The sequence below is a fragment of the Myiozetetes cayanensis genome, unplaced genomic scaffold, assembly GCF_022539395.1.
Source record: "Myiozetetes cayanensis isolate MyiCay16 unplaced genomic scaffold, myiCay2020 scf31, whole genome shotgun sequence".
NCBI classification, from domain to species: Eukaryota; Metazoa; Chordata; class Aves; order Passeriformes; family Tyrannidae; genus Myiozetetes; species Myiozetetes cayanensis.
In genome coordinates, this window is record NW_026087533.1 from 5,923,865 (window position 1) to 5,949,789 (window position 25,925).

General features: G+C 50.6%; 1 protein-coding gene across 6 annotated transcripts; it reads left to right on the plus strand.

The window, feature by feature from the left end:
• The first annotated feature begins 193 nt into the window (after positions 1-193).
• Positions 194-23,594, plus strand: THRAP3 (thyroid hormone receptor associated protein 3). 6 transcript variants are annotated; one of them, XM_050326619.1, is made up of 13 exons: positions 194-258; positions 3,958-4,023; positions 6,842-6,924; positions 10,369-10,529; positions 13,509-14,414; positions 15,775-16,515; positions 16,876-17,048; positions 17,475-17,586; positions 17,829-17,913; positions 20,109-20,293; positions 20,853-21,045; positions 21,697-21,846; positions 22,101-23,594. In XM_050326619.1, the coding sequence occupies exons 4-13, from the start codon at positions 10,393-10,395 to the stop codon at positions 22,320-22,322; spliced, it is 2,904 nt and encodes a 967-aa protein (XP_050182576.1). In that variant the 5' UTR covers positions 194-258; positions 3,958-4,023; positions 6,842-6,924; positions 10,369-10,392; the 3' UTR covers positions 22,323-23,594. The 6 variants fall into 6 exon arrangements, with proteins under 6 accessions (XP_050182576.1, XP_050182577.1, XP_050182578.1 ...); XM_050326620.1 differs by lacking the exon at positions 3,958-4,023 and having other exon boundaries at positions 196-258; XM_050326621.1 differs by lacking the exon at positions 194-258 and having other exon boundaries at positions 6,842-6,957.
• The last annotated feature ends 2,331 nt before the right edge of the window (positions 23,595-25,925 follow it).

Sequence of the window (25,925 nt, forward strand, 5' to 3'; positions counted from 1 at the left end):
CCGCCGCCATTTTCCGCCCCCCTCCCGGAAGCGCCGCTCCCTCCGCGGCGCGGCGGGGCGGAGGCGGAAGGGGCGGTGGCGCGGGGCGCGCCGGGAGCCGTAGTGCGGCGGGGCGGGCGGGCGGCGGGAGCGCGGAGCGGGCTGGACTACGGCTCCCGGCGGCCCCCGCGGCGCGGGCAGCGCGCGCGCGCGCGGGCCGGAAGTGCGCGAGGCGGCGGCGGAGGGGGCGCCTGGCGCGGAGCGGCCGCGGCGGGGCCGGTGAGTGAGGGCGGCGGGAGCGGGGCCGGGACCGGGACCCTGCCCCGGGCCGGGGATCTGTGCGCCGGGACCCTGCCCCGCCGCCACCGCGCTCCTCCCTTCCCTTTCCCCTTCGCGCCCGCCCGGCTCTGCGCCCCGCGCCCCGCCCGGGCCTCCCCGCGGCGCTGTCCCCGAGCCCTCCCCGCGCCCTCCCGGCCCCGCCGCGCCCCGGGCGGGCTCGTTCGCAGCCCGCAGGGCCGGCCCGGCGCGGCCCCAGCCATGCCTCGTGGCGGGGCCGGGCCCGGCCAGGCCTCGGCGCCTCCCCGTGCCCGTGGGGCCCGCCCGGGCCCGTCCCGGCACCGCCCGCGCCCCGCTCCGCTCCCCTCTGACCCATCCCCTGCCCCGTGCCGGGGCATCGCTGTTCTCCCCCGCGCCCCGGAGGTTCCCCCGCGGTCCGGCCGCGCTGCCGCGGCTCGGGGGGCCGGGCGGGCCGGGTGTGCCGGTGTGCGGCTCCCGCAGGGTCAGTCCCCGGCGCTCGGCACCGCCCGCCCCCGGTGGGTTTGTGCCCTCGCCTTCCCCGCTCTGCATCGCGTTGCTGGATCGTGAAGTTTGGCAGAACTTCAGGTGATGTGGCAGCAGGGCCGCTGCGGCGGCTCAGACCCACGTGGGAGCCCCGAGCCTTGCTTCTCCCAGGGCGATGAGAGGTTTTCTTCCCCAGTTTTACTGATTTGGGGAAATAAACATGCCGGAGGCTTCTACAAATATATTTCAAGCTCTGCACGAGGTGATCGTCACTGTAGTTCCTCCTGGGTGCGTTTCTGGGTGTTTGTGTGCCAGAAGGTGACGTGATAAGTCTGGAATAAGCAGTTCTCCATAGAGTCACAGGATGGTTTGGGCTGGAAGGGACTTTGATGCCCATCCAGTGCCACCCTGTGCCGTGGGCAGGGACACCTCCCACCAACCTTGGACACTTCCAGGGATGGGGCAGCCACAGCTTCTCTGGGCAAACCTGTGCCAGGGCCTGCCCACCCTCCCAGGGAAGGAGTTCTCCCTAAACTCTGATCTAAACCTGCTCTCCGTGTGAGCCATTCCCTGTCCTGCCCTGGGAGGTGAACTGCCGTGTGCCTGTGTGTGTGCAACAGTTTCCCCGTGGGGCTGTGGGAGCTGGGAACTCCCTGATTTTGGAGTGTGCATTGAGGTGGGAGACCAGAGCTTTTATTGCTGCAGGGCCACAGCAGGCTGCTCTTTGCTGAGAGCACAGACAGTTTAATCATCCAGTTGCTCCCTGGAAGGGCTCCTGAGTGTTCCCTGCGGGGGGGAGCGAGGACAGGTGCTCTGTCAGTGCTGGTGGGGTGTGACATTTTGGGTGGGCTCTCCCTGCCCTGTGTGGGTGCTGGGCTTGGCTGCCATGACCTGGGCTCCACTCAGCCAAGAGGTGTTTTGGAGCTTCCCCTCTCAGGTTGCCTTGAGGGGAGTCCATTGTAGGGACAGAAAAACGCGCGTTAGGACACGGCAGGGCCTTGTCCTGGAGTGTCTCGAGGCTCCTCTGTGTCCTGCTCCAGCGCTTCACAGCCTGCCTGGCACAGAGCAAGGGAAGGGCTCTCCGTGAGCTCCCTGTCTCTGGAAAATGCGGTGGTGCTGTCAGTGCTTCAGGAGGTGATGTGTGGGAAGAGGTTTCCCTGTGTGCTGGGGTTTCAGAGCAGCCGTGTGCCCTGACCTTGACTTCACTGCTGTTCTCTGTCATGAAAGCAAAGCTTTGTCCTTCAGGGCAGGCCAGGCCTGTGGGCTCAGGGTGAGGTGTTTGGGGCTGATGTGCCTCAGGAGAGCTGGTGAACACCTTCTCACATGGGTGCTGCTACTGGAAAACAAAAATGTGATGTGCATAAAACATCAGGACATAGAATAAGCGATGATCCACGTCCGTCAGCAGATCTAAATTTGTTCTACCTGCTCCCTCTTTCTCTGCTGGAAAAGAAATACTGCCTTGGGAGGACTGGGGAATGCTGGGCAGGGCTGGACGAGCCTGAGGATGCTTTTCATTGTGAGGCCGTGGTGGCCCCCACTTGTGTCCCTGAAAGAACAGTGCAGTTGTGCCAGGAGTTTGAGTGTTTTTGAGCTCACTTGGCTTTGTCCTTGTGTAACGACAGATTTTGTGTTGGAACTCACTAATTGTTTGAGCAGCCACGTAGCCCTGGAACTTTTTCTCCAAATCTGGGGGAGTTCACAGTATCCTGAGCTGTGTTTGGTGGCTGCATGTGCCAGGGCAGGAGCGTGGTGTGGTTTCCTCGGAGTTCTGGGGGTGCAGGGGTTCCTCGCCAAGGCAGGAATTTCGGGGTGTTCAGCCGTGTAGTTCAGGCCGTGGGTACTGGAGGAGAGAAGGAGGGTGGTGCTGATTGCAGAAGCTGTTCTGGGTCCCTGGGGAGCCTGTGCCAGGTGATGGTGCCAGGGAATGGTGCGGCAGGGACCGGTGGGCAGTGGAGCTGTGCTGCTGCACCTTGAGCTGCCCCTGCTCCTGGGCAGGCCTGGCATTGAGGCTTAGGCTGCTCAGTGGGGTTCTGTAGCGAGTCCCAAGAGAGGAAGGTGTTTGTTTGGCCCAGGAGCTCATCTGGTGTGTGTTCCTGCTGGAGCCAGGCTGAGGTGGTGGCTGGGAAGGAGCCGGTGCCATTTTGTTTCCGGATGACAGGCGGGGTGTGTGGGGCTGGAGTCTCCTGCCCTAAGGGAAACATCCTTCCCCTCTGCACTGGGAAACTGTGTTAGCAGAGGAGAGGGAGTCACTGCTGGCAGGTTGGAGAAGTTAAAGAGTTCCTGCTTAATTTAGCTTTACCGTGTCAGAGCTATGAATAGTGAAATCACGGGATCACGTTTCGTGCCAGCTGGGAATGGTGTTTGCACTGCCTCACTCCATGGTAACCGGAACTGCCGGGCCACAGCAAAAAAGTTCAGATAATGGCTCACAGAGATGACACCCAGCCCTGCCTGGGCTCCTTTCCCACCCAAGGAAGAGTTTTCTACCCGTGCCCTTTCTGCTGTCACACATAAACGTACTCTGTGCCTCTCCCCGGTGTAGGAGAGCGAGGCCTCTGCTCAGCCCTGCTCATGGCTGCTGCTCTGTGATCCCAGAGCAAGTGCCCTGCTCACAATTCACCTCCACATTCGTCACCCAGCCATTTTTAGCCTGCCATGATTTACAGGGTGAGGTGGCTGCACAAACCCCGAAGAGCCCCCACTGTGACCGAGGGGTGTGGGGCTCACTCAGCCCCAGGGTCCTCCCACTGCTGCTCCACTCCCTCCTGCCTTTGGGGGACTGAAAGGAGGAAGGAAATCTGGGCGAGGAACCCCCCAGGCGCTCTGCTGTGGGATCACTAAAGGTGATGGGGGGTGTGAGGCTGGAGTTGTGTCCTCAGGGCAGTGAGGCTCAGCAGTAGTGGTGTAACTGTAACCTGTGCCTCGATGGACACACCATGCCAGGTGGGCATCGTAATTCACACCTACAGCAATTACAGTAAGTGCTCCTGTGGGGCTCTGCATGAGCTTGGTTTCCTGACTCAAGGATGTGTCTGTGCACTATCTGGTTAGATTGAATTATTTTGGCAGCCTTTTTTTACTGGGAAATGGTGCTGGGGTGAATGACTAACATCAGAGTCCTTCTCTGTGATGGTAAAATGTGAGGATTTGTTGGTATCTGTGTGGTTTCAATGTTATTTTCCCTTTCTTACTTAGGTGAGAGCTCAACTGCTTCTAAAAAAGCAGTGTTCAGAACCAGAATTGATAGGACACTTGTACAAGGTACGTGAACACAGCGTGGAAAATGCTGTTCAAATAAGCTTATTCCATGTGTACAGCATTCCCGTGGACAGGCATTCCCTCTGTTCCCTCTGTAGTCTGGCAGAGTGCAGGGGTGGCCTGGTCTGAGCCTTGTGCTCACAGTAACCCCACGATTTTTAAATTTCTTTTTAAAGAACGTTAAATGTTACACCAGGGCATGGAAATGCTTACACCTGATTTTTCAGCTTCTCTGTTCCCAGGTTGTGTAGGTTTGGAAGGAAAAAGCTGATAAAACAGGGTTTTGCTTTTTTTTTTTTTTAAGTATGGATGTTTTTCTTCTGTGTGTAACAGAAGTTCCAGCTGCCCGACTTCTGTAAGAAAACCATCCAGATTTCTAATCAGCTTTTTCTTGGATTTGTTTCCTTGAGCTCCCTGTCACTAAACTGTCTGAATAACAACATACGACTTTTTAAGCTCAAAGAGACATAAAATGTTTTTTATTAAGTAGCCAGTTTCAGGATTAAAGTCACTGATTGGTGTTTGTAGCTGGTCAAGTTATTTGGAAAGGGGTTGTTCAGCACTGCAGTCTGCAGAATCAGTCCTTTCTGGAAGGACCTGTAAATATTCTTCCAACCATTCCATAGAACCTGCTTCTAATTATCCAAACCCAGGGCTGGAGTTCAGGATTAAACTTCTTTAGGGATTAATTTAATGGTGTGAAAACCCAAATGTACTTGAAGGAAAATCTTAATTTGAAAGCACATAGACTAGAGAGAAACTGGAGCTGCTGCTGACAAACCTGAGCTTCTCTTGCCGTGGCAGAGTAATCTGGGTGTTTGACCCATGTTAGAGTAGAACACTTTGTTTTGGGGTTTTGGTCATTTTTTAGCAGTGTTGTCCAGGGCATTTTTTGCTGAAGAGGTTGGTAGGTGCAGTTGTAGCTTTAGTTAACTCAGGTCATGAATCTCCTGAAAACACACACCAGGTCCCTGATCTAGGAAGAGAAATTGTTCTGCTTTTTGTTTCCCCAATGAAATTCGATTGGAAATGACATTTTAATTTGCTCCCTCCTGGCTGGCAGTGGCAGCTGTGCAGGTGGCTATCAAGAACATGCTTAAGGTTTGGTCTTGCACCAAAAATCAGCTGGAAAAGGAAGAATCCAGTAGGAAGTGAGGTGTTGGAGTTGGATTTCTGAGCTAACAGAGCTGGAGTGTGCTCTGCTCTGCCCTTACTGCTGCACTTCAGGGGCATGCAGAGAGCTGCAACCCCTCATAAGCTCATTTCTGCTGTGATTGCTGTTGCCTCATTGTACAGAGCACACTTTGTAAGGTGTTGTGTGGGATAATTCTTTTTTTTTTTTAGAGTGAACTAATCTTGTTTGGGTTTTGGGGCTCGGGATTAGGAATTGTAGAGCTGGCTGAGGGAGAATTAATTTTGGTTGTTCCCTGGTAATGAAGGCTGTTGTGAGCAAAGTAAGGAGCAGCTCAGCTGCTCGTCCCGAGCTGAATGTCTGTGCTGGAGAACACAAATGGATGCCAAGAGGCTCGGGCAGAAATGTGCTCTCTAATGAGGTGCCACCTCCTTTGCTTTGGGTCTGACAGCAGAAGAAACCTCCACAGCTTCACTCCAAAGCTGGACAGAAAGGAACAAGCAAATTTTGGTTTTCCTACCACAATCCCGTGGAGCTTTCTACAAATGCTTTTACAAAATATTTAATATTTATGAGTTAAGTGTTTGTAAACACGGTGTGAGAAACTGAAACCGCTGTAAGGAGTTTCATGGTGCTGAGCTCAGGTCTGAGGTACCTACACGAGCTACGTCACTGGTTTCCAGGTGTTTGGGGTTTGTGCTCAGTGTGGTACAGACAGATCTGAACACAAATAAACAGCTGCTGTGGCTGGGAGGTCCCTGCTGTGTTTTTGCCTCCAAACTGTGGTGCTCCTTGGTATGGAATTCTCAATGACACCTCGGGATGGAGTGGTCTCAGATGTAACTTCTGTCAGCTCTGGGCAGGGCTGTTCTGCTGCAGCAGCTGGGAAAGGGCTGAAATCCCAACCAGTGCTGCCTGAAAGACTTCAAACAAAGGAGTGGAAGATGGAAAGAGCCATAAAGTAACACAGGCCAGTTGGAAGCAGGGAACAAATTCTTGGAAAAAAGGATTGTGACAACCAGCAATGTTCTTCTGTTAACCCATGACTTGGCACATGGAAATGTTCTTTGCGGTGTTCTGGAATAAGAAACTCCTGGACTTTGATTTGTGCTTCAGCAGAGAGTATTGAGCACATTCCCTACTTTTCTTTCCCACGTTTTCTGCTTTCCTTTCCCTGTCTGGAAGAAAGGTTTGCTAGTCCTGCTTGTTTTGTGTTGTCTTGGTTCCTTTTTCTGTAGCAGTTCTCCAAGGTACAAGAACAGTTTTCCTTTCTAAAGGAGAATCCAGCTCCTGCTCTGGCTAACACCTCTGAGGGGAACTGTGCCAAAACTTGGTGGTAATGGTGGTGTTTGGGAAATAGGTGAAGAAGCAAACAAAAACCAAGTGTTCTGTCACAAAGCAAGAAAAAATGGGTATGGCAAGCTCTGTTCTGGCAGCCACTGTGAAAGGCTGAAAGTCAAAGGTCTTTTCAAGGTGTAAGGTGAGATCTCTCTTCTTCAGGGACACTTAGACAGATGGAGAAGGCAACAGTAAAAATAATGTTTGAAAAAGTCTGTGCATGCTTTCCTTTATGTGGATCTGATGAATGGTTTGGGTGCAGCAGGAGCTTAAGGCAGCCAGACTCCTGTTCATCACTGGTGGTAAGCACAAAAAATGCACATACAAAGGTGTGTTTTCTTCTCATTTCAGGTTTTCTTCCTGATTTCATAACTGACAGCTCTGAGACTTTGAAAGCTGACTGAAGGGTGTGAGGGGTGAGCCTGCTCCAGCAGGTAGGCACTCAACAGAAAACGTGTTCACAAGAGGTAAAACTGCTTGTCTTGGGATTTGGAGTAGACCTTCTTATATCCCTTCTGCCCTGGGTGTGCTGCAGGTTAAACTGTTGCTTGAATTCTGCTTTCGTTCTTAGGGTTGCTCTGCAAAAAGTACAGAACAGGTTTAGAAGAAAAATCTCTGCCTCGTGTCTTGGAATGTTTGGACCTGTCTTCCCAAATAGCTGCTAAATAGAAGGGTAAATGAGAACAGTTTAGTGAAATAATCTTGGATGTCCTGGAAGAAGTAGTACCTGCTTTTGTTTTTTTAGTGCTACATTGACTGATTTTTGGATTTACACCCTGTTGATTTTGGGGAGAAAAGGACTGCTTCCCCCAGATAGCTTAACTGGCCAGGTTATTCAGTGTCACACTGGTCTAGGTGTTAAACCCCATATTGTGCTCCTGTGTCCTCCTCCAACATCTGTTTTTTTGCTGGAGCATTGCAGTGATTTCAGTCAGTGGCCACAGAAGTTCTTAACTATCATGAATGTTTAAATTCCAAAGCTGTGGAAGTGCACAGCAGTGAGAGACTTTCAGTGGTGGCCTATTTTATTGCTGTGGAGCAGAGCTGAGCTGGTTTTTTGCGATCTGTCAGGAGGTAAAACATTAACTTTCCTGCCCCTCTTTCCTGACAATAGTTTGTCTTCCGGGCAAAGTCCGTGGGGGTGCCTCAGTGGGAGCATTTGTCCCTCTATTGTTTCCATCTCCCAGTGGTGTGCTGGATTGCCCCGAGGACTTAGGAATGGAGAAGGCAAAGAAGTGCTCTATACAGTTTGTTTTTATGGCAGATCAAGTTTCCAGCAAGGTAATGCCTTATCAGAACTTTTAAACTCTGCACACTCAGATCAGTGCCAATAATTTGGGATGCGAGACTCCGCTCCTTGGGGAGACCTGCTGGATGGCTCAGAGCTGGAACTGCAGACCAGACAAACTGAAAAACAGTGTTGAAAACCCCTGGCAGTGTTTCCAGCAGGACATGCCCTCCAGATGTGTGCAGTCACGCTTTCTGCTGGGAGAGGGGACCTGGATCAGGCAGCAGGATCAGCCGTGTCCCTTCCCAGGCAGAGATGGGGCCAGGGCTGGGGATGGTGGCTCTGTAGCTGTGGACAAGAAGGAAATGGGACTCTGGCAGAGCAGATTGCAAGGACAGATCTCCATAGTACTGTGTAAATGCTTCTGCTGCAGTTCTTGCTCAGGGCCAGACACGTTCTTCTGAACTATGTGCCTTGGGCACAGCTCCCTGGGCAGGGGAAAAATGGGAATGGGAGGTTAGCAGCCTCCCAAACTGCTGTTCTCAGAGTTTGCCTTTGCTTCACTTACAGGCACCTCTTTATTTAAAAAGTGTATTTATAAAATCCCTTTTCTAAGAAGAGATCCTTTCAGAGCAGGGTTTCTCGCTGAACACATTTTATCTGGGTCAGTCACTCTTAGAACAACTAAATGTACATCACAATAAGTTTACAAGCACAGTTAACTCAGGGGAGCTGACCTGACTCCAGCGTTCAGTTTGTTTAACCTTTTCAGTGCTGACAGAGCGCAGCAACACAGTTTCTATTGCAGTAGGAGTTACCTCACGTGTTAGGAATGAATCAACATTAAAAGTGTTGGCAAAGATAAGAAGCCCTTCCAAGACGTTTGGCACACAACGCACATACCGGGCTGGGAAGTGCTGGGGATCAAAGTGAAAGACAAAGACTCCTAAACAACTCAGTGATACTCTTAAAATCTACTTTGGGGTCTTTTCAGGACTTCCTGGGAGTTACTGCAACATCTTCTGTCTTCCAGTAGTTCCTGTTACCCCTTATTCCTTCTGCTTCTTTCTCGTGTTTTGGTTTCCAGCGCTCAGCATTGGGTTGCTTTGGCCAACAGAGTAGGAAGTATTGCTGGTTCAACAGAAGCATTCAGTAAATTAAAAGGAAATACTTATGACTGATCCTTTCAGACATTCTGTCCCTGTAAAATGACCAAGCACAAGAATGAACGTTGGTTCTCAGTGACAGTGCCTTTTGATTTTCATCCCCGGGGCGACTTATTGTTTCCTAATACAACAGGAAGCATTAATTTTATTTTTCTTTTTCCTGAGTGCTTTCTGGTGTGGAATGTATTGTAGTACTGGAATTGATATCACATCTTCAGTGTAGGGAAAGGGAAGAATGGGAACATGTAACGTGAGTTTTTAAAATGAAAGCCAACTTCCCGTTTCTGGAAAGTCTCATTTCTGGTGATGAACCACCACCCACTATCCCAGCAGTCACTCCTGGGCTGGGCATTGTGCTCTTCCTGGAAGTGCCCTGGCAGAAGTTGCAGTATTTGGTAACCATATATATAATTTTGGAGAGTGAAGTGAAGGCATTGCAAGTCAGTCCTCTGGAATTTCCTTAAAATGGACATAACAGCAGCAGTACTTGATCAGTTGTGTTTATGTACCTGAATGCTTCTATTTTTAATCAGTGGGTGAAAAATAGATGAAGTTATATAGTTCCTTTTCATTTCTGGGTCTTTTTCATTAGTCATTTTGGCTAAAAAGTTTTATGATAACTTATGCAATACTCAATTAATGCAAATATTGCTTGTTGATATAAGGGAGCAGATGATGAGAGGGTGTAACTGAAATATCTGTGTGGTCAAACTATTCCCTGAATCATCTTTTAAGGGACTCTTTAATCTTTACCTGGATACATGCCTGAAAATAGCCCAGGTAATTCATAATTATGGCTATTTTGAGTCATTTAATGCTACAGTGTAATCTCTTCTGTCTCTGAATATTTGGAAGGACATCTGATTTATTTTGGCTGCAACAGAACTCCTCACTGGGTGATCTGTGCTGGTGACTGATCACAGCAACTGCAGCAGCAGAGAGGGCAGGGTTGGACCTGAGCAGAGCTGTGCAAATGGGGTCCTATTCCTGTATCTTGGAGTATCTGATTTTTCGTGATTCCTTCTGAAAGTTTAGATAAGAGTTTAGGGGGTGGGGTTTGGGAGTTTTTTAATGGTAAGCCTTTTTATTTCTTCCCTGTTCTTTAAAGCAGTGGCAGCTGGCTGTACTGACAGTGGTGTGACTGCAGTGAGTGAGAAGGAATTTCACTTCCAGGGACTGGTTTGCCTCCCCAAAGGTGGGGCTGCATGAACGTGCTGCTTTTCACTGCCACATTCACGTTTGTGATTTCTCTGGGTTTAAAGCCTTTTATTCTTTTTGCAGATTTCCTCCTTAGACTGAAATAAGCCTTCTATTCTGAGCCCAGCAGCATTCATCTGTTCTCAGCAGGCACTTCAAACATTCCTATTTCCAGCTTATCAAGCTCCCTGTCCCTGGAATCTGTCAGCCTGCCAGGAGGTGCCTGATCTCTCCTATCAGCCACATGCTTCATTTCTCAAATACCTCTATTTCCCTCTTTCCCTCAGGTGCACTGACAGGTGCTTGCAAAGATGTCCAAAACTAACAAATCCAAATCTGGGTCCCGTTCTTCCCGCTCGAGGTCTGGCTCGAGGTCGCGCTCCCGTTCCTTCTCCAAGTCCCGCTCCCGTTCCCGCTCCGTCTCCCGCTCCAGGAAGCGCAGACTCAGGTGAGTGTGGGCAGCCCTGGAGCCAAAGGGTGGAACGGGGCTTTTCCTCCCTGTGCAGATGGTTTGTCACTTAACTCTTTTGCAGGGAGAGGCTTTGATTAGATCCTGGGACAGATAACACCTCGAGTCTCGGGCTGTTTCCTGCCAACCTGTGCTCTTGGGTGTTTCCAGTGACTTAGGGGGATAGCTTGTGAATAAATAAATAAATTAGGAGAACAAAATGTTTATTGTCAAGATATTTCTTTTGAGACCTTGGGGTTTTTTTTGGCTTTTAATGTAATTGATCCCAGACTCGAGGGGCCTTTCCAGACGTCATGTTTTCCTCCCTCCTCTAAAAATGAATTCAAACAGGTTTTAATGTCAGTTTAAGACACTGCTGTGAAAGATTGGGACAGTTATTGTTCCCTTGCCCCTCCCCTCAACATGCAAGGACCAGGTAACAGAAATGATCCTTCTGGAGGCATAAGGTAGATAAAGGTAATTTTGCTGCAGTTAATTTTGTGAAATCATTAATGTGCTTAATAGTTGTTCTTTCCTCCCTGGATTGCTTCTGAGCAGGGCAGTTAAAGGCTGGTGCCTTCCCTGGATCTCTGGTTTTTCCTTTCCTTTTGGCTCAGCGTTCTGTGCCTGGCAGAGCCGTTGCAGCTGGGCGGGGTGTGATGGTGTTCCACTGCTTCTCCTCTGCAATGAGTGACACGTATTCTGAAAACGCTGGGCTGGGAGCTCATGCAAGTGTTAACAGTTAGGGATTTTTAACATGCAGAGGCTCTAATGAATGTGCAGTTGGAGAAAGAGTGACATGACAAAACTAAATTAGAGGCGGAGACTTCCCGGAGGCTTCCAAGCGAGTCCTTTCAGAAGGGAGCTGGAATGCTGGAAGATCCAGGCTCATTTGGGACTGTCCTCTAGCTCTGAAGGAACTTTGGCAGTTGAAAACAAAGGCAACTCCTGCAAACATGATTGTTTCCTCTGTGCTGCTACTGCTGAAGCTACTTTTGCATTGTAAATAACTTCTTTAAAAAAAAAAAAGCCTCAGAATGGAGGGGGTCAGCCCAGCCCAGCCCCCCTGCCTGGCCTTGGGATGTGCTCCAAGGTAGGTCTGGTGGGATCTTGGCATAAAAGTCCATTGTTGTGCACTTCAGGATGCACCACAAACTGTTTTACTCTTCCTTTAGTAGGTTTACTGTTTCTTCTATGTTACAATGCCATGTTGGAGTCTGCCTAATATTTCCTGCTTTCTCTATGACTTTATTTCTCATTTTTTGCCTCTTGTAAATGCTGGGGGTTTAGCCCTGGAGCAGTGCAGTGCCAGCAGCTCCGGGGGCTGGCAGAGCTGGGCGAATTATCACTTGTGGTGTTCCTTTTACTGTGTAACTTTTACTGTATTTTTTGAAAGAATTTTCTGGTAAATAGTCTCTGCTACTTTTGGAGTGAAATCTTCCTGCTACAGCCTCTCTAAAACACTAGAACAGACTTTGGAAGCGGCGTGCAACAGGTCCCTGCTGATAATTGATCACAGATGCAGCACTTGTCTGAAAATTGAGCGTCTGTGTTCCTCGGGCCTTGGACTAGAGCTTGTTATAAGTGGTTCTTGCCTCCTGCCCCTCTGCTTTTCCTTCTGCTTCAATGAAGAAGTGTCTCAGATAAGTTTTCTGGTTGTTTAAAGGATGAAGCATCTGTTAAAATGATCATTAAACTGTTTGCTAGCAGTGACTGAAATATGAATAAGAGTTTCCTGCTAAACCATGAGCTGCTTGGTAGGAGGAGGAAATGAAAACAGAACTGAAATGCATCTCTGACTGCACCGTGTGCTAACGGTGCAGAGTTCTAACAGCAGGTGGTGCTCCCCTGGTTCTGGGGGTTTGGGGTGTGAGAGGCAGCACAGTCTGTGTGAGGAAGGCCACGTCCATTGGAGTATGACCGAGGGCCAAAGCTCAGAGTGTAAGGAAGGGCTGTGGAAATGGTTCCAATGAAAGTCATTGACTAAAATTCCATTTGGAAAAATCTCCTTTCTGTTTCAGCTTCTCAGTTTGGACACTGTCTCTGTTTCACTAATGCAAATTGGCTTAAAATCTGAGACTTTGAGTGGAAGTTTGTGTTCCCACCAGCTGTGAAATCCTTCCTGTAACTCTGGGATCTGAGCTACGGTGGGGCCTGCAGGTGGTTACACAACCGCAGCTCCAACAATTTAATGGAAGAGAGTGCTGGGACAATTAGCCCCTAATGCCTGACCACTGCAATCCCTGTTTTTCCAGGGTTTTGTGCTCTTGGATTGGGTTTCTGTGGATGCGGGCAGGGCACCCACAGCTCCCCCTGGTGGTGCCAGCGTGTCCCACCATTGTCCCGCTCCTCGAGCTCGGGGCTGTGCCTGGGGATGCACCCTTGGAACTCAGAACCACGGAGCAGCCAGCCCTCTGCTCCAGGGCTGCCCTTCTCCTCTCGAGGTGTGGCATTTATTTAAGTCACCTGACAAAAGAAGCGGGGTTTCATCTTGGTTATCAGAATTTTGAAGTACACGAGAAGTTGGGGCACAGGAGGAAGATTTGGGATCTGTTCCAATAACAGCAGCGTGATATGCATAAAAAATACTTCTTTGTGGATGAGGTATAAGATTGATCTGGAGCTGTAAATGAATGGAAGTTTGAGATCTGTCACTTTTTCTGAAGCTGGATAGCACCACGTTCATCCCAGGAAAATGGAGAGCAACATGTGCTTGTATTAGAGTCTCTGCAATGATCCTGGAGTCAAATATTTGACAGTATCACAGGTACAAGTTATTTCCAGGCTATGTATTCATGGCAAAGTGAAATACCTCAGTCAGATAAGGGTGAACCAAAGAAATTACTTTTAGAACCCTAGAAATGAGCTTTTCAAATTTGTTTTTTGCGAGGCGTCAAATACAAAGTTGTGGCCAAGGGGTAAAACCGTAAAAACAAACTAACACAAAAAATATTTGTGTAACTTCTTCTCTTCTGTCAGTTCTAGGTCTCGTTCAAGGTCGTACTCTCCGTCTCACAACAGAGAAAGGAACCATCCCAGGGTCTACCAGAACCGGGATTTCCGGGGCCACAACCGGGGCTACCGCAGGCCGTATTATTTCCGCGGCCGCAACCGGGGGTTCTACCCCTGGGGCCAGTACAACCGAGGAGGGTACGGCAACTACAGGTCCAACTGGCAGAACTACCGCCAGGCCTACAGCCCTCGCAGGGGCCGCTCGCGCTCCCGCTCGCCCAAGAGGAGGTCTCCGTCCCCGCGCTCCAGGAGCCACTCCAGGAATTCCGACAAGTCATCTTCCGACCGCTCCAGGAGGTCTTCCTCTTCCCGCTCCTCCTCGAACCACAGCCGGGTTGAGTCTTCCAAGCGCAAATCTGGGAAGGAGAAGAAATCCTCCTCCAAGGACGCCCGGGCGTCCCAGGCCGCGGGGGAGAGCCAGGGAGACGAGTCCAAGGAGCAGCCGTTCTCGGGAGCGGGGGCTCCCGACGCCAAGGCGCCCGAGGGCTCCAAGCCCTGGCAGGATGCGAGCGGCTACGGCACGGGCTCCGCGGCGCGGGGCTCGGTGTCGGAGCTGAGCCCGCGGGAGCGCAGCCCTGCCCTCAAGAGCCCGCTGCAGTCGGTGGTGGTGCGGCGCCGCTCGCCCCGGCCCAGCCCCGTGCAGAAGCAGAGCCCGCCGCGCTCCAGCCCGTCCCCCATGGGCTCTGCCGCCCAGAGCGGCTCCGGCTCCTTCCAGGGGGGCTCACACCAGAGCCCCTTCGAGCACGGCTCGGCGGTATTGAGCCCCACCAGGAAGAGCCCGGTGTGCAAGAGCCCCACCCCGGTCAGTTCGCTGTACGGGGCCACTCCCAAGGAGGAAGGCACAGCTCCCGGCGGAGGAGCCTTCTCCAAGAGGCAAGTGATGTGTTTCGTGGGGCTGGGCTGCCTTTTGTGTTAGTTTTGAGGAGCCAGCTGCACGTGTGGGTGCTCTCTGGGAGCAGGGGGAGGGCTCTGGGGCAGGCTCCAACTGAGGGACCTGCTTCTGTCTAAGCTCCAGAGCAGAATACAGACCGAGCCCTGAGTTTGTGGGAACTTGGGATTGGTTTTCCAACTTGGATAGTTCTAAAGATTGTATATGTTCCCTGCAAAAGTATTCATAGCCCATGAATACTTGAAGATGTGCCCAAGGAGATTTCCTGGCAGCTGGAAGCTGCATTTCCCAAGTTATTTATGTGTCAGTAAAAGGCATTTTTAGTGTTGCATTATGGAATTGCCTTAGATACCGTAAATTAGAAGAAATTAATTAAATCCTACTGCCTGTCCTGCTGCAAACAGCCCGAGGCAGGTGCAGCTGCAGTGTTTGAGCCTATGAATGTGGGTAGGATGGGAAATTAAAGCACCAAGATTGTCCCTAAAATGAAGACATCCTTCCATGCAGAAGGCATCTGCTTCTGTGATTCTCTTGGATAGTCCACTGCAGATTGTGCCTGAAGGTGATGCTTTGTTTTAAAAGATGGGGCACCATTCACAAGTGATTTCAGATTTATTATAATATTTTTAGAGTTGTTTTGATCTGATTTAATATCAAGGATGTCTGAAATCTACAAAGTAAAAAAAAAGCCTATGACTGTTGTTTGGGCTTTCCAAAGCACCAAGCTGATGTCCATGGCTCTGTTTCTCAGAGCCAGGGTTTGTTTTGTGAATGCTTTAAAACTGTTGTGATGCTATAAACCACCTGAATTGTTCTCACCAGAAGTGTTTTATCTCTCCTAGCAGCACGTTCTCCTCTGTTAACCTGTTTGCTTTTATTTGTATTTGCAGTCTGTCATGAAATATTTAGCTTACCTATGAAACTTGCATCCCAAATTTGAAGTAGCTTTTGAGGCTTTTATTTCCAGTGTGTTGTTTAAAGCAGAACAGCCCAGTTTGAAAGGTTTGATGTGTTGTTCTCCTGAACCAGGTTTGTAAGTAAATAAACAGAGTGGGTAAGATGTTCCTCTTTTCCTTCCAATGCATCTGTGGGTCAGCTGGGTTTGAGTTGTTCTTGAGCCTCATTTCATCGGTCCTGCATATCCATTTCCTTGTGTATTTGCTGAATTTAGGGAGAACTAAAGTCTGAATCGGGGCTGAGTTTGACATTTGAACTATTTTAGGGCCTAGAGGAAGCTTTGTGTACATGCATAGCTTGGTGTCCTCTGAAGTTTGACTCTTTGAAGTGACTCCTTGACCTCGTTGATCTCTAATCAGTAAACTCCTGTGATGTTTTTGTGACCAGGTATCTGGAAGAGCAGAAGGCTGAGAATGGGAAAGACAAAGACCAGAAAGTAACAAATGTTGAGAAAGAAAAAAGTAAAGAGAAAGGGAATTTCTCTGAGTTGGGATCAACTGATGGAAAGGCAAAGTCTGACTCGTACGGCTCCAAAGCCGACTCGGAGAAGGGATACCGCGGCAGCCAGTCCCCCAAGCGCTACAAATTCCGGGATGACTTCGACAAGATTAAGGTCCCAGACTTCCACAAGGAAGGTCATTATGGCAAAGAGGAGACGGATGAGCAGGACAAGAAAGACAAGGGAAAAGGCCGGAAAGATTCGGAATTCGATGATGAGCCCAAATTTATGTCTAAAGTTGTGGCGACTTCAAGTAAAAATCAAGAAGAGGATAGGTCAGGAAAATGGGAAGGTGTGGTTTTCCTGCCACCTGGAAAAGAGAAGCAAAGGAAATCTGATGAAATGGAGGAGGAAAGCTATTCTGAAAGATCCAAAAAGGAAGAGAGAGCAGGATCTAAGAGAGCTGAACCTGGTCACAGGGGGTTTGTTCCTGAAAAGAATTTTAGAGTGACCACTTACAAATCAAGCCAGGAAAAAAGCTCTTCCCCCCCACCAAGGAAGCCTTCTGAGGTGAAGGAAAAGCCAGGTACCAAAGTGGAGGGGCTGACTCCTGGCAAATCCTCCTTTTCCATTACCCGTGAGGCCCAGGTGAACATTCGGATGGATTCCTTCGATGAGGATCTCGCACGGTAAGGATCTGCTGGCTTTTGGAAAGCCTCAATAGTGATGTTTTTTCCTGTTTCTCTTCCTGAGATCCCCATGTGCTTGCCAAGTGTGAGGAAGGCTAAGCAATATTGCATCACAGTTTGTTGTTTGGGAGGTAGAGCTTAACTTTTTCCTGACCTTTTCTATGACTAGATGTAAGATCAGTTCAGAATGTCAGTAACCCCAGATCAGTGTGTTTGGGGGTGTTTAAGGAAGCTCCTTGCTCACACTGTGGAGTGTTCTCAGGTGCCTTCCCAGTCCTTCCAGCTCCTGCAGCATTAATCACCTTGAACCGCTCCCCTTGAGCCCCCTCTTCCATTTCTTGTGCTCTGTTCTCTCCCCAGTCCCAGTGGCATATTGGCTCAGGAGCGCAAGCTGTGCCGGGACCTGGTGCACAGCAACAAGAAGGAGCAGGAGTTCCGTTCCATTTTCCACCACATCCAGTCGGCTCAGTCGCAGCGCAGCCCCTCGGAGCTGTTTGCTCAGCACATAGTGACCATAGTGCACCACGTAAGAGGTGGGTCACGAGTCCCTGTGTCCTCAGGGGAGGGTTCACTCCTCCCTTGTACAAATAACTGGGGTTTGTGCACTCTGGTTAATGCTCAGAGTTGGTTTTCCAGCAGATATTCCAGAGGTGAGACCAACAGCCCGATCATGATCACCTTTATTTACATAAATACCTTTCTGCACAGGCAGAAGCTGTTCCTGTTTTTACCTGAGAAATATTCAGAGTCTGTGACTTAAAATTGCGTGTTCTGGTGAATTCGTGACTCCCTGGCAGAAATGGTTCATTTCACTGAAACACTAAAGGTTGAAACTGGAATTTGTCAGCAGCATTAGAGCTCATCCCACGGTGCTTCACTGTCCTGCATCTGGGGTGGTCTTTGTCCTTTTACAAAACTGGCACTAATGTTTTGGCACTTGTTTCCTCAACCCCCCACAGAACATCACTTTGGGTCCTCAACAATGACACTGAACGAACGCTTTACCAAATATCTAAAGAAAGGAATGGAACAAGATGCAGCTAAAAACAAAAAGAGCCCTGAAATCCACAGGTTGGTGCTGTTAGACACTGTCTTAACATTGCTGGGGTATTTCAGATTTCATTTTCTTAAACCCTGGAATAATTCCGGAATAATTCAAGTATATATAAGTGGCTTCAGCCAAAAATATATGGAAAAATATGGAGAGTTTTAAGTACCTTTGGAAATACTGGTCTGCTTTAAATGGCATTTGATCTAAAAACTTGAGATTCTTCTTACAAGTAATGTTATATCTGTGTTTTGTTTGCTTTTAGGAGGATAGATATATCTCCCAGTACTTTTAGAAAACATGGATTCTCTCAAGAGGAATCGAAAAGCTCCAGAGATCCTGGCTTCAAGGTGAACAGTTACTCTGATTAGTTTAATTCAACAAAATGAGTGCATTGGGCATGAACTTAACAGTGATGTTTTTGTTTAAATTACTCTCTACTTAAGTTTGTGTTTTTCTTTTAAGGATGGGCATAATTCTAAAAATGAACTACAAAGGGTTAATTTTTATTAAAAATGTATCAACAACCTTTGTGAAGTGGTTAGACTATGGTAAATGACCCCAAAGTCAATTGAGGTGAGCTTGAGAAAAAAGAGAGGATTTTTGGAACAAGTGCCCATGATGAGAGAAGAGACTTTTTGTGATATTTTTCTGCTTGTAAGTATAATTAACTCCATTGTTACGTGCAATATTGCCAACCATGTTTTCAAAGACATGCATGTCAAAAAGAGGAAAGTAAAACTAAATGCTGAGCTAAAGCAGATACACTGTTAAGCAGATGATAAATTTTGTTCTAACAACTTACTGTACCGTTTCTGTTGATTGCTGTTACTTTAACATTCAGCACTTGTCTTAGATCCAGAGCATTTGGGATTGAGTGTTTTAGCTTTGCTGAGTAGATGAATGTTAAGCCATTGCACTCACTGTAAACAATCATAAAAAAGGCTTAACGTAAAATGTTTGAGATTTTAACCTTTGTTTATTCACCTTCATACATATTTACATTGAAGAGATTTTAACCAGTCCTGCTGAAACCTTACTTGTTTCATATTTGTTTTCGATTTTTTCCAAACACACTTGTGGCTTGACATGGACGATGGTGAGATGGATTTGATGGGCCTGAACTCTGAGCATCAGCTTGGCAGAGTGTGTTATAAACGTGGTTTCCAAACAGCTCGCCAGCCCTCCGTGAAACAGACGTGCCCTCCCAACCCCAAATAGTGTTTGCTGTGCCACATAAGGGAGCTGCTGCCGATTTTGTCACTTATCTGTCATCCACCGTGTTGGGAGCAGTTTTATTCTCAGAGTAGAAATTAAAGCTCTTTGCCTGGGGAAAGTAGAAGAGCAAAATACCAAAACAAAATGCCTGCTCTCACTCCTGCGTTATTTGACATATTTATTTAAACAAAAAAGTGGTTAGAAACTCATGTAAGTAAAAAATTTAACAGCTAGAGAATTACTAATCCTTTTGTATTTAATTGAAGACGATTAATGTGATGTTATGTTGCATATCAAGTCGTGCAGTTCCCAGGATGAGTGTTGTGTAAATGCAGTAGCGATGGCTGAGGCTGGGTGTTGTTACCAACATATGGTGTAAGGCTTCCCACAGCCCTCCTGCTGCTTGTCAGAACCACAGCCACTGTCAGTTTGGGCAGGCAGCAGAATCTCACCCAGGTACCACAGGGCTCAGAGGAGACACAGGGAACACAACTGCTCATTTCCCAGAGAAGCTTCTAATCCGTTCCTGAAGTGCCCATTTAAATACAGCTCAGAGCAAGCACTGCCAGGTGGTTTTTATGTTTGTTTTTAATTAGCAATGTAAATTTATTTTTAATTTTTCATGCAGCTGGTGGGTTTTTTTGCTCTGTGAAACACCAGCTTGCCTTAGCAGACTTGCCAGGGCTGTGTGGAGCAGCTGTCACACGGTGCCTCCAGCCCGGGGGGAGGAGCTGTAAATCTCCCTGACAGACGTAGTGGAGCCTCCCTATCCATGGGATGTTTGCCCTTCTCACAGACCCCCTGGGTGCTGCATTTCAGTGGCCTCCCTCTCCCGCCCCTTGGATCAGTAATTGCAGTTTTGGGTATCTCCAAGCAGCAAACAGCTCTTATTTCTCCTGAAGTACCACTTCCAGGTCTGGGATCCCCGGGCTCTTGGGCAGCTCTGCCACGCTGTAGTGGTGATACACAATCAGCTGGATGGGATTCCCAAGTTGTTCACATCTCTACCTGGCTGTGGTGTACAATAAGTGCCAGCTTCCATGTCTCTCCCTCCCCTGTTCCAGGCTGTTTATTCTAATGCTGTTTAAAGAGGAAATTAAAAGTTTAAAAAACAGTGATCTTAAGTGTATGAAGTTTGAATTCTGACAAATGAAAACTTAAATTTTATAATAGTGCATTATTGTACATCTTAAAATGGAATATTGATTAGAGTTCAGTTAAACTCCAGTTCTCCACAAGTCTGTGCAGTCAGTAGCAAAGTAAATGGTGCTGAGCTGGGGCACTGCAGACCTTGTGTTCAACTGTCCCCTCTCCCCTGCCTTTGTAGGCTGAAGGGAAATATAAGGATGACCCTGTTGATCTGCGCCTTGATATTGAACGCCGTAAAAAACATAAGGAAAGAGATCTTAAACGGGATAAATCCAGGGAGTCGGTGGACTCAAGAGATTCAAGTCACTCAAGGGAAAGATCAACTGAGAAAACGGAGAAAAGTCACAAAGGCTCAAAGAAAAAGTATGTAGGAAACCCAGTAGCCATTTCCTTCTGCCTCATGTCTCTGCTGCTCAGGTGGGAGACGACAGCACGTACACACAGTTGTACCCGGGGCTGTGCACCTGGGACATAACTGCTCCTGTGGCCTGAGTTACCCCTCATCACTGTATCTGTCTCAAACACTAAGTAACTGTAAAAGGTAAATGGGAAGGCTCCATGTGTCAGGATGGGTGAGTCACTTTTCCTTCTTGTTCCTGTTGTGTCAGAACAGCCACGTTGCTATGACTTGGCTTCGATGTTAATGTAATAGTTCTCTGTTAGCCCAATTTTCCATTCACTAAAAGTCTGGATGCATGCTTAGCTCAGAGCAGATGGTGTGAACACCTTAGGAAGGAGCAACAAGTTCCTCCTGGAGAGCACTTGGGCCCTGTGTTAGAACACGAGCTCTTCCTATGGCTTTTCCTCTTGTGGTGGCATTGAGAAGGGAGTGATGAGGCAGTGGTTCTGTATCAGATGGGTCACAGCTGAGTTCCTAACCCTGTTGGTGTCCCCCTCCCTGCATTTCCCATCACTGAAACAGGAAACACCGACGGGTGCGTGAGAGATCCAGGTCCAGTTCGTCGTCCTCGTGGTCCTCTCACTCAGTCAAAGGAGAGGAGTATCCCGAGGAGACTGAGGAGAGGGAGGAGAGCTCCACAGGCTTCGACAAGTCCCGGCTTGGGACTAAGGAATTCACTGGCCCAAATGAGAGAGGAAGAGCAAGAGGGACCTTTGTAAGTGTTCTCCACCCCCTGGCCCCAGGGTTGATTGCCAGAGTGGGTAGGAATTGGGCCCTTAGTGTGTTGTTCCTTCAGTTAAAGCTGCCCTGGAGGAGAACCCCCCAGGCAGTGTCTGATTGTGAATGATGAGCCCCCAGTGGGATCGCTGTGGGTACAGGGCACAGACCAGGCTGCTGGGCATGTGCTGTGGGCAGGGAACTCCAGATGGGAGGAGCAGAACCAAACCTGGGAGGTTGTGTGTGTTGGTGATGGCTGAGCAGCCTGATGGGCACATGATGTGCCTGAGTGCGTTGGGGTTTGACCACCCCAGGGACTGATGAGGGTTCAACCACACTGGTGTTTGCAGTGCCCGTGCCTTGGGTACAGAGGGGTCTCACCTGCTGGTTGTGTCTGCCAGGTGCTTTCTGGGATGCCCTGGAAATGCCTCCATGTGATCCTCAGCAGCTTTATAGGAACTGAGATGTGCTGCATGATCAGATGAACTGAAAACCCCAAAGTGTGCAGTCCTCTTGCTTTAATGATAGAGGTGTTTTGGATGATCAGAGAAGGGATGCTGGGTCTCCTGGAAGCCCTGGAATGTGGCTGGGATGGGAGGGCACTGCCTCTGGAACCTTACTGTTTTTCTGCTCTGTGTTGCTGTTGCAGCAGTTCAGAGCTCGAGGGAGAGGATGGGGCAGAGGAAACTTCTCAGGCAACAACAACAACAACAGCGGCGGCAACAACGACTTCCAGAAGCGCAGCAGAGAGGAGGAGTGGGACCCTGAGTACACACCCAAGAGCAAGAAGTACTACCTGGTACGTACCTGGTGCTGAAAGATCTGTGTGCTCCAGGCGTGTCTGGTCTCAGATGCTTTCGAGGCGAAAGCACCGGCTGTCCTTAACCCACCAGCCAAGGCTTCGGGTGACACGTCCCAGGAAGCTGCTGGCTCTGCCTAAGGAGAGCTTGTTCCTGCTCCTTGTAGAGTGGATTCCACCCAGTGTCTCGCACAGGAGACAGGTGCCAGGGTGGTGCCAGCCTGTCTCACCCGCTGTCCTGTCTCACCCTGCAGCACGACGACCGCGAGGGCGAGGCCGCGGACAAGTGGGTGAGCCGGGGCCGTGGCCGTGGCGCCTTCCCCCGGGGCCGGGGCCGCTTCATGTTCCGCAAGTCCAGCACCAGCCCCAAGTGGGCTCACGACAAGTTCAGTGGGGAGGAAGGGGAGATCGAGGACGACGAAAGCGGGACGGAGAACCGGGAGGAGAAGGACAACCTGCAGACGGCGGCTGAGTAGCCGCGGGGCCCGCGCGGCTCTGGGAGCCCCGGCGGGAGGGGGGATCGGGCTGGTGCTGCGGTGCCAGGGGGATCCCCAGGGGCTGAGCAGGGCCCTGGAGAGGAGCTCGGAAGCGATCCCGACGTTAGTGAACCGCATTGCCAGAGTTCAGCCTCCCCAGGCACGGGCTGGGACTCACTGACCCATCATTTATGCTCGGATCCACTCCTGGAGTTTCTCTTCCCAAAGACTTCCCCTCTGGACTGGATACGGTCTCAAGCACTGGGTGAGATCCCGGATTTTCCCTTCTCTGTGACCTTATGGACGGTCGGTTATTTTTTGGTAATGGGCGTTGAGGACGATGTGGTTTCGGTTTGTGCCCACCTGACCCCACCAGTCCTGACCTTTGTTTCTCTTTTCTAATTTGACCCAGTGACGGTCGGGGTTCGCTCACCCGCTCAAATTTTCCTCCCCTATTGTGTATTCAGTTTTCTAAATTCATACTCTGCTTATTTTAGGCCTTTACATACGTAGCAACATCAATTCAAAGATAATTTTGGAAACTATTTTTGGTTCTTATAAATAAGAAAACAATGAAGCATGTGAGTAAACATCTAAATATTCACTTGTTGGGACCAAACTGCTATGATTTTTTTTTTTTTTTTTTAAACTTTTTTTTTATGTAACAGTTGAGTTTAGGGCCTTTTAAAAATTATTGTTTTCCTTTTATGTTGGAAGTTAACAAAATTAGCATGGTTTAAAAGAGAAAAAAAGAATACACCCTACTTCTGGCCACTGTTTGTGTTCACTGTTAGGCCTGGTGTGTGCTGAACCCCAAACTGCTTGTAGCATTTGTGTCTCCTCCCTGCAGCTGGTTGTGACCCGAGTGCCCTTTCCAAGATGACAGTTTTCTAAGGAACTTCCGAATTCTACTTGGGGAAAAATATAAATGGAGATGAGAATTTTTCAATATTTTTTATTAATCTTTTTATAAAACCAAAAGGCAGATCCCTCCTGAGCTGATTGAGGACAGCCCTTAGGATGGTGTTTCTTTTTATCTTCTACTCTAAAAGTCTTCTGGAGCAGTTTGCAGATGGCTCCCGGCCGGGTTTGAGCCTGGGCGGGGAGGCACAGCCGTGCCCGCGCTCCCCTGTCCCCCTCCCCAGGATTGCTGTGCTGTTCCCCACACACCAGCTAGAGTTTGGTTTGTTTTGACTTGAACAGTTCCTGTTTAGCAAAGCCCCGAAGTTTGTTTATGCAAATAAAATACAATAAAATACGTAGTAGGTGTAACTCTGCTTGCTTTGTGTCCTGAGTCGCCGGGAGAGGCCAAGGGACCTGAGTGCCTGGAGCTGCAGGGGAGCTGAGGGACACGAGGGGCCTGCAGGAGAGGTTGGAGGGACACCAGGGATGGAAGGGGAAGCCCAACCGGGTGCCCTCAACTGTCACAGAGCAGCAGGGGCACAAACCAGGGGTTTGTCAAGGCCTGACTCAGGTACTGAAACAACTCCCTGTTGGCTTTTATGCATTAATAGACCTTTCAGCCCCTGTTTTGGCACTAATTGCCTGGGGACAGAGGTGACACAGCCGTGGGCCCTTCCCAGGCCTGTTGCCAGCAGGGATTGCGTCACCCCTGCCCGGGAGGAGCTCTGTCCCTGCCCGCAGCCGAGCTGGGTGCTGGGTGTGTGGCCTTGGGGCGGGTCCAGGGCTGCCCAGGGCAGAGCAGCTTTCCCAGCACTGTGGGGTTACAGCCAAGAGCTGTTGGGACAGGGATGTGGATTAACAGCTGCTGCTTCCCCTCGACCTTGACCTCGAGCCAACCTGGGGAAAGGGGTGCCCGGTGTTCCCAGCTCCCTCCCAGGGGTCACACCTGGGAATTGCAGTGATGGAACCTCCACTGCACTGCCCTTCTCTGCCCGTGGTCGATCCCCAACCCCTGCTTGGGTTCAGCATTGCTGGATCAGATGCGTTTGGCCAAAAAAGGAGTATCTGTGCTGGCCCCTGGGCTCGGTGCTGGCCAGGACGGGCCGGCAGCAGCGGTGTCACAGTGTCACACTGACCTGGCCCTGCGGAGGGACCGCAGCCACAGCACCCCCTGTGCTCACTGTCTGTGGGTTTCGGCCCCTCCGCGGTTTGGGTTTCACTTCCCCTGCAGCCCAAGGTGACAGAAGCACTGCGAGCCCCGGGTGGCTGTGAGCTGTCACCCAGGGCCAACTGGGATCCTGTCCTGGTTCTGAGCTGTCACCCAGGGCCAGCTGGGATCCTGCCCAGGTGCCTCGCTCTGTGCTGTGCCAGCCCTGACTCTCCCCAGCGTTCGGGGTTCAGGGTCCGTGATGCCAAGGCTGAGACCCCAACCTGGCTCAGGCAGCCCAGGGGCAGGAAGAGCCCCGTGGGGCACAGGGATGTGGTGTGGACCAGCACCGAGATTCTCTCTGCTTCGACTTCCTTCCCAGCACGGAGCCGATTTCCTCTGGCATCACATGCGCAGTGTGGGCCAGGGGAGCCCGGCACGGCACGGCTCGACCTCGTGGGCAGAGGTAGGAGGGAGCAGGAGGGCAGGTAGGAGGGAGACGCAGCTGCTCTGGGGGTCCTGTGTGTGGGAACCACCCCAACAGCATCACTGTGTGTGGCTGAGCTGCTCCGGGGCTGGGCATGAGAACAGGGTGGCCCATTGGCACACGCCCACGGCCTGGTGCCCTGTGTCCCACCCTGCTGGTGGGCCTGCCCTGCTGTGCCCCCAGGGCCCGGTGGGACAGGGATGCTGCTGTGCCGGGGGTGGGGGGATGACGTCGTGCCCGTGGTTCGCCTGCTCTGCCGCGCACAGAGGAAGCGCCGCCCGCAGCGGGGCCAGTGTGGGGCTGGTGTGGGGCTGGGAGAGGGTCCTTCCCCGGTGCCTCAGGAGCTCTTTTGCTCCCTGGCAGTTGGAACCACAGCGAAGGACAGGGAGCCTGAGGACGGGGAGCCCCCAGGTGAGTCCTGGGCTGGGAGAGAGGGAAGGACAGGGATGTGCTGGGGACAGGCCTCCCATGCCAGGGCAGGAAGAGGTTCCTGCCCCGCTCGTGCCTGGCAGTGCTGGTCCCAGCCCCAGCCCTGCTCCTGCCTCCTCTCCCCAGAGCTCCCAGCGCTGCTGAGGATGGAACCGGCCAAGCTCCCGCTCACCAAGAGGATGGCTCCTGCTCCCCCTGTCCCTGTCAAGGCCAAACCAGTCCCTGTGCTGGCCACCAAGTAAGACACTGTGGCCGTGCTGGGATGTCTGGAGCCACCACCATGTCCCAGCATCGGGGCCGTGCCCACAGCCATGTCTGGGCCCTGGAGCAGGACTGGCTGTGCCATTTCACACCTCTGCTGTCCCCAGGTCTGGTGACCCCCAGCCCAGCGCCACGGCTGACACGGGGCGGGGCAGAACCGGTGACCCAGGTAGGGTGCAGTGGCCACACAGGGTGGGTGCAGGGGGGTCGGCCCCCCCCCAGTGCCAGGCACCGATTCCCGCTCTTTCCTTGGCAGATGCCGACGGCTTCAACGCGGTGTCAGTCACCACGGCCAGGCTGAGCCACCCCACGGCCACACGGCCACGGGTCCCCGGCCAGCGGCCACCCAGCCTTGTCCTGGGGAGCGCGGGGGGGC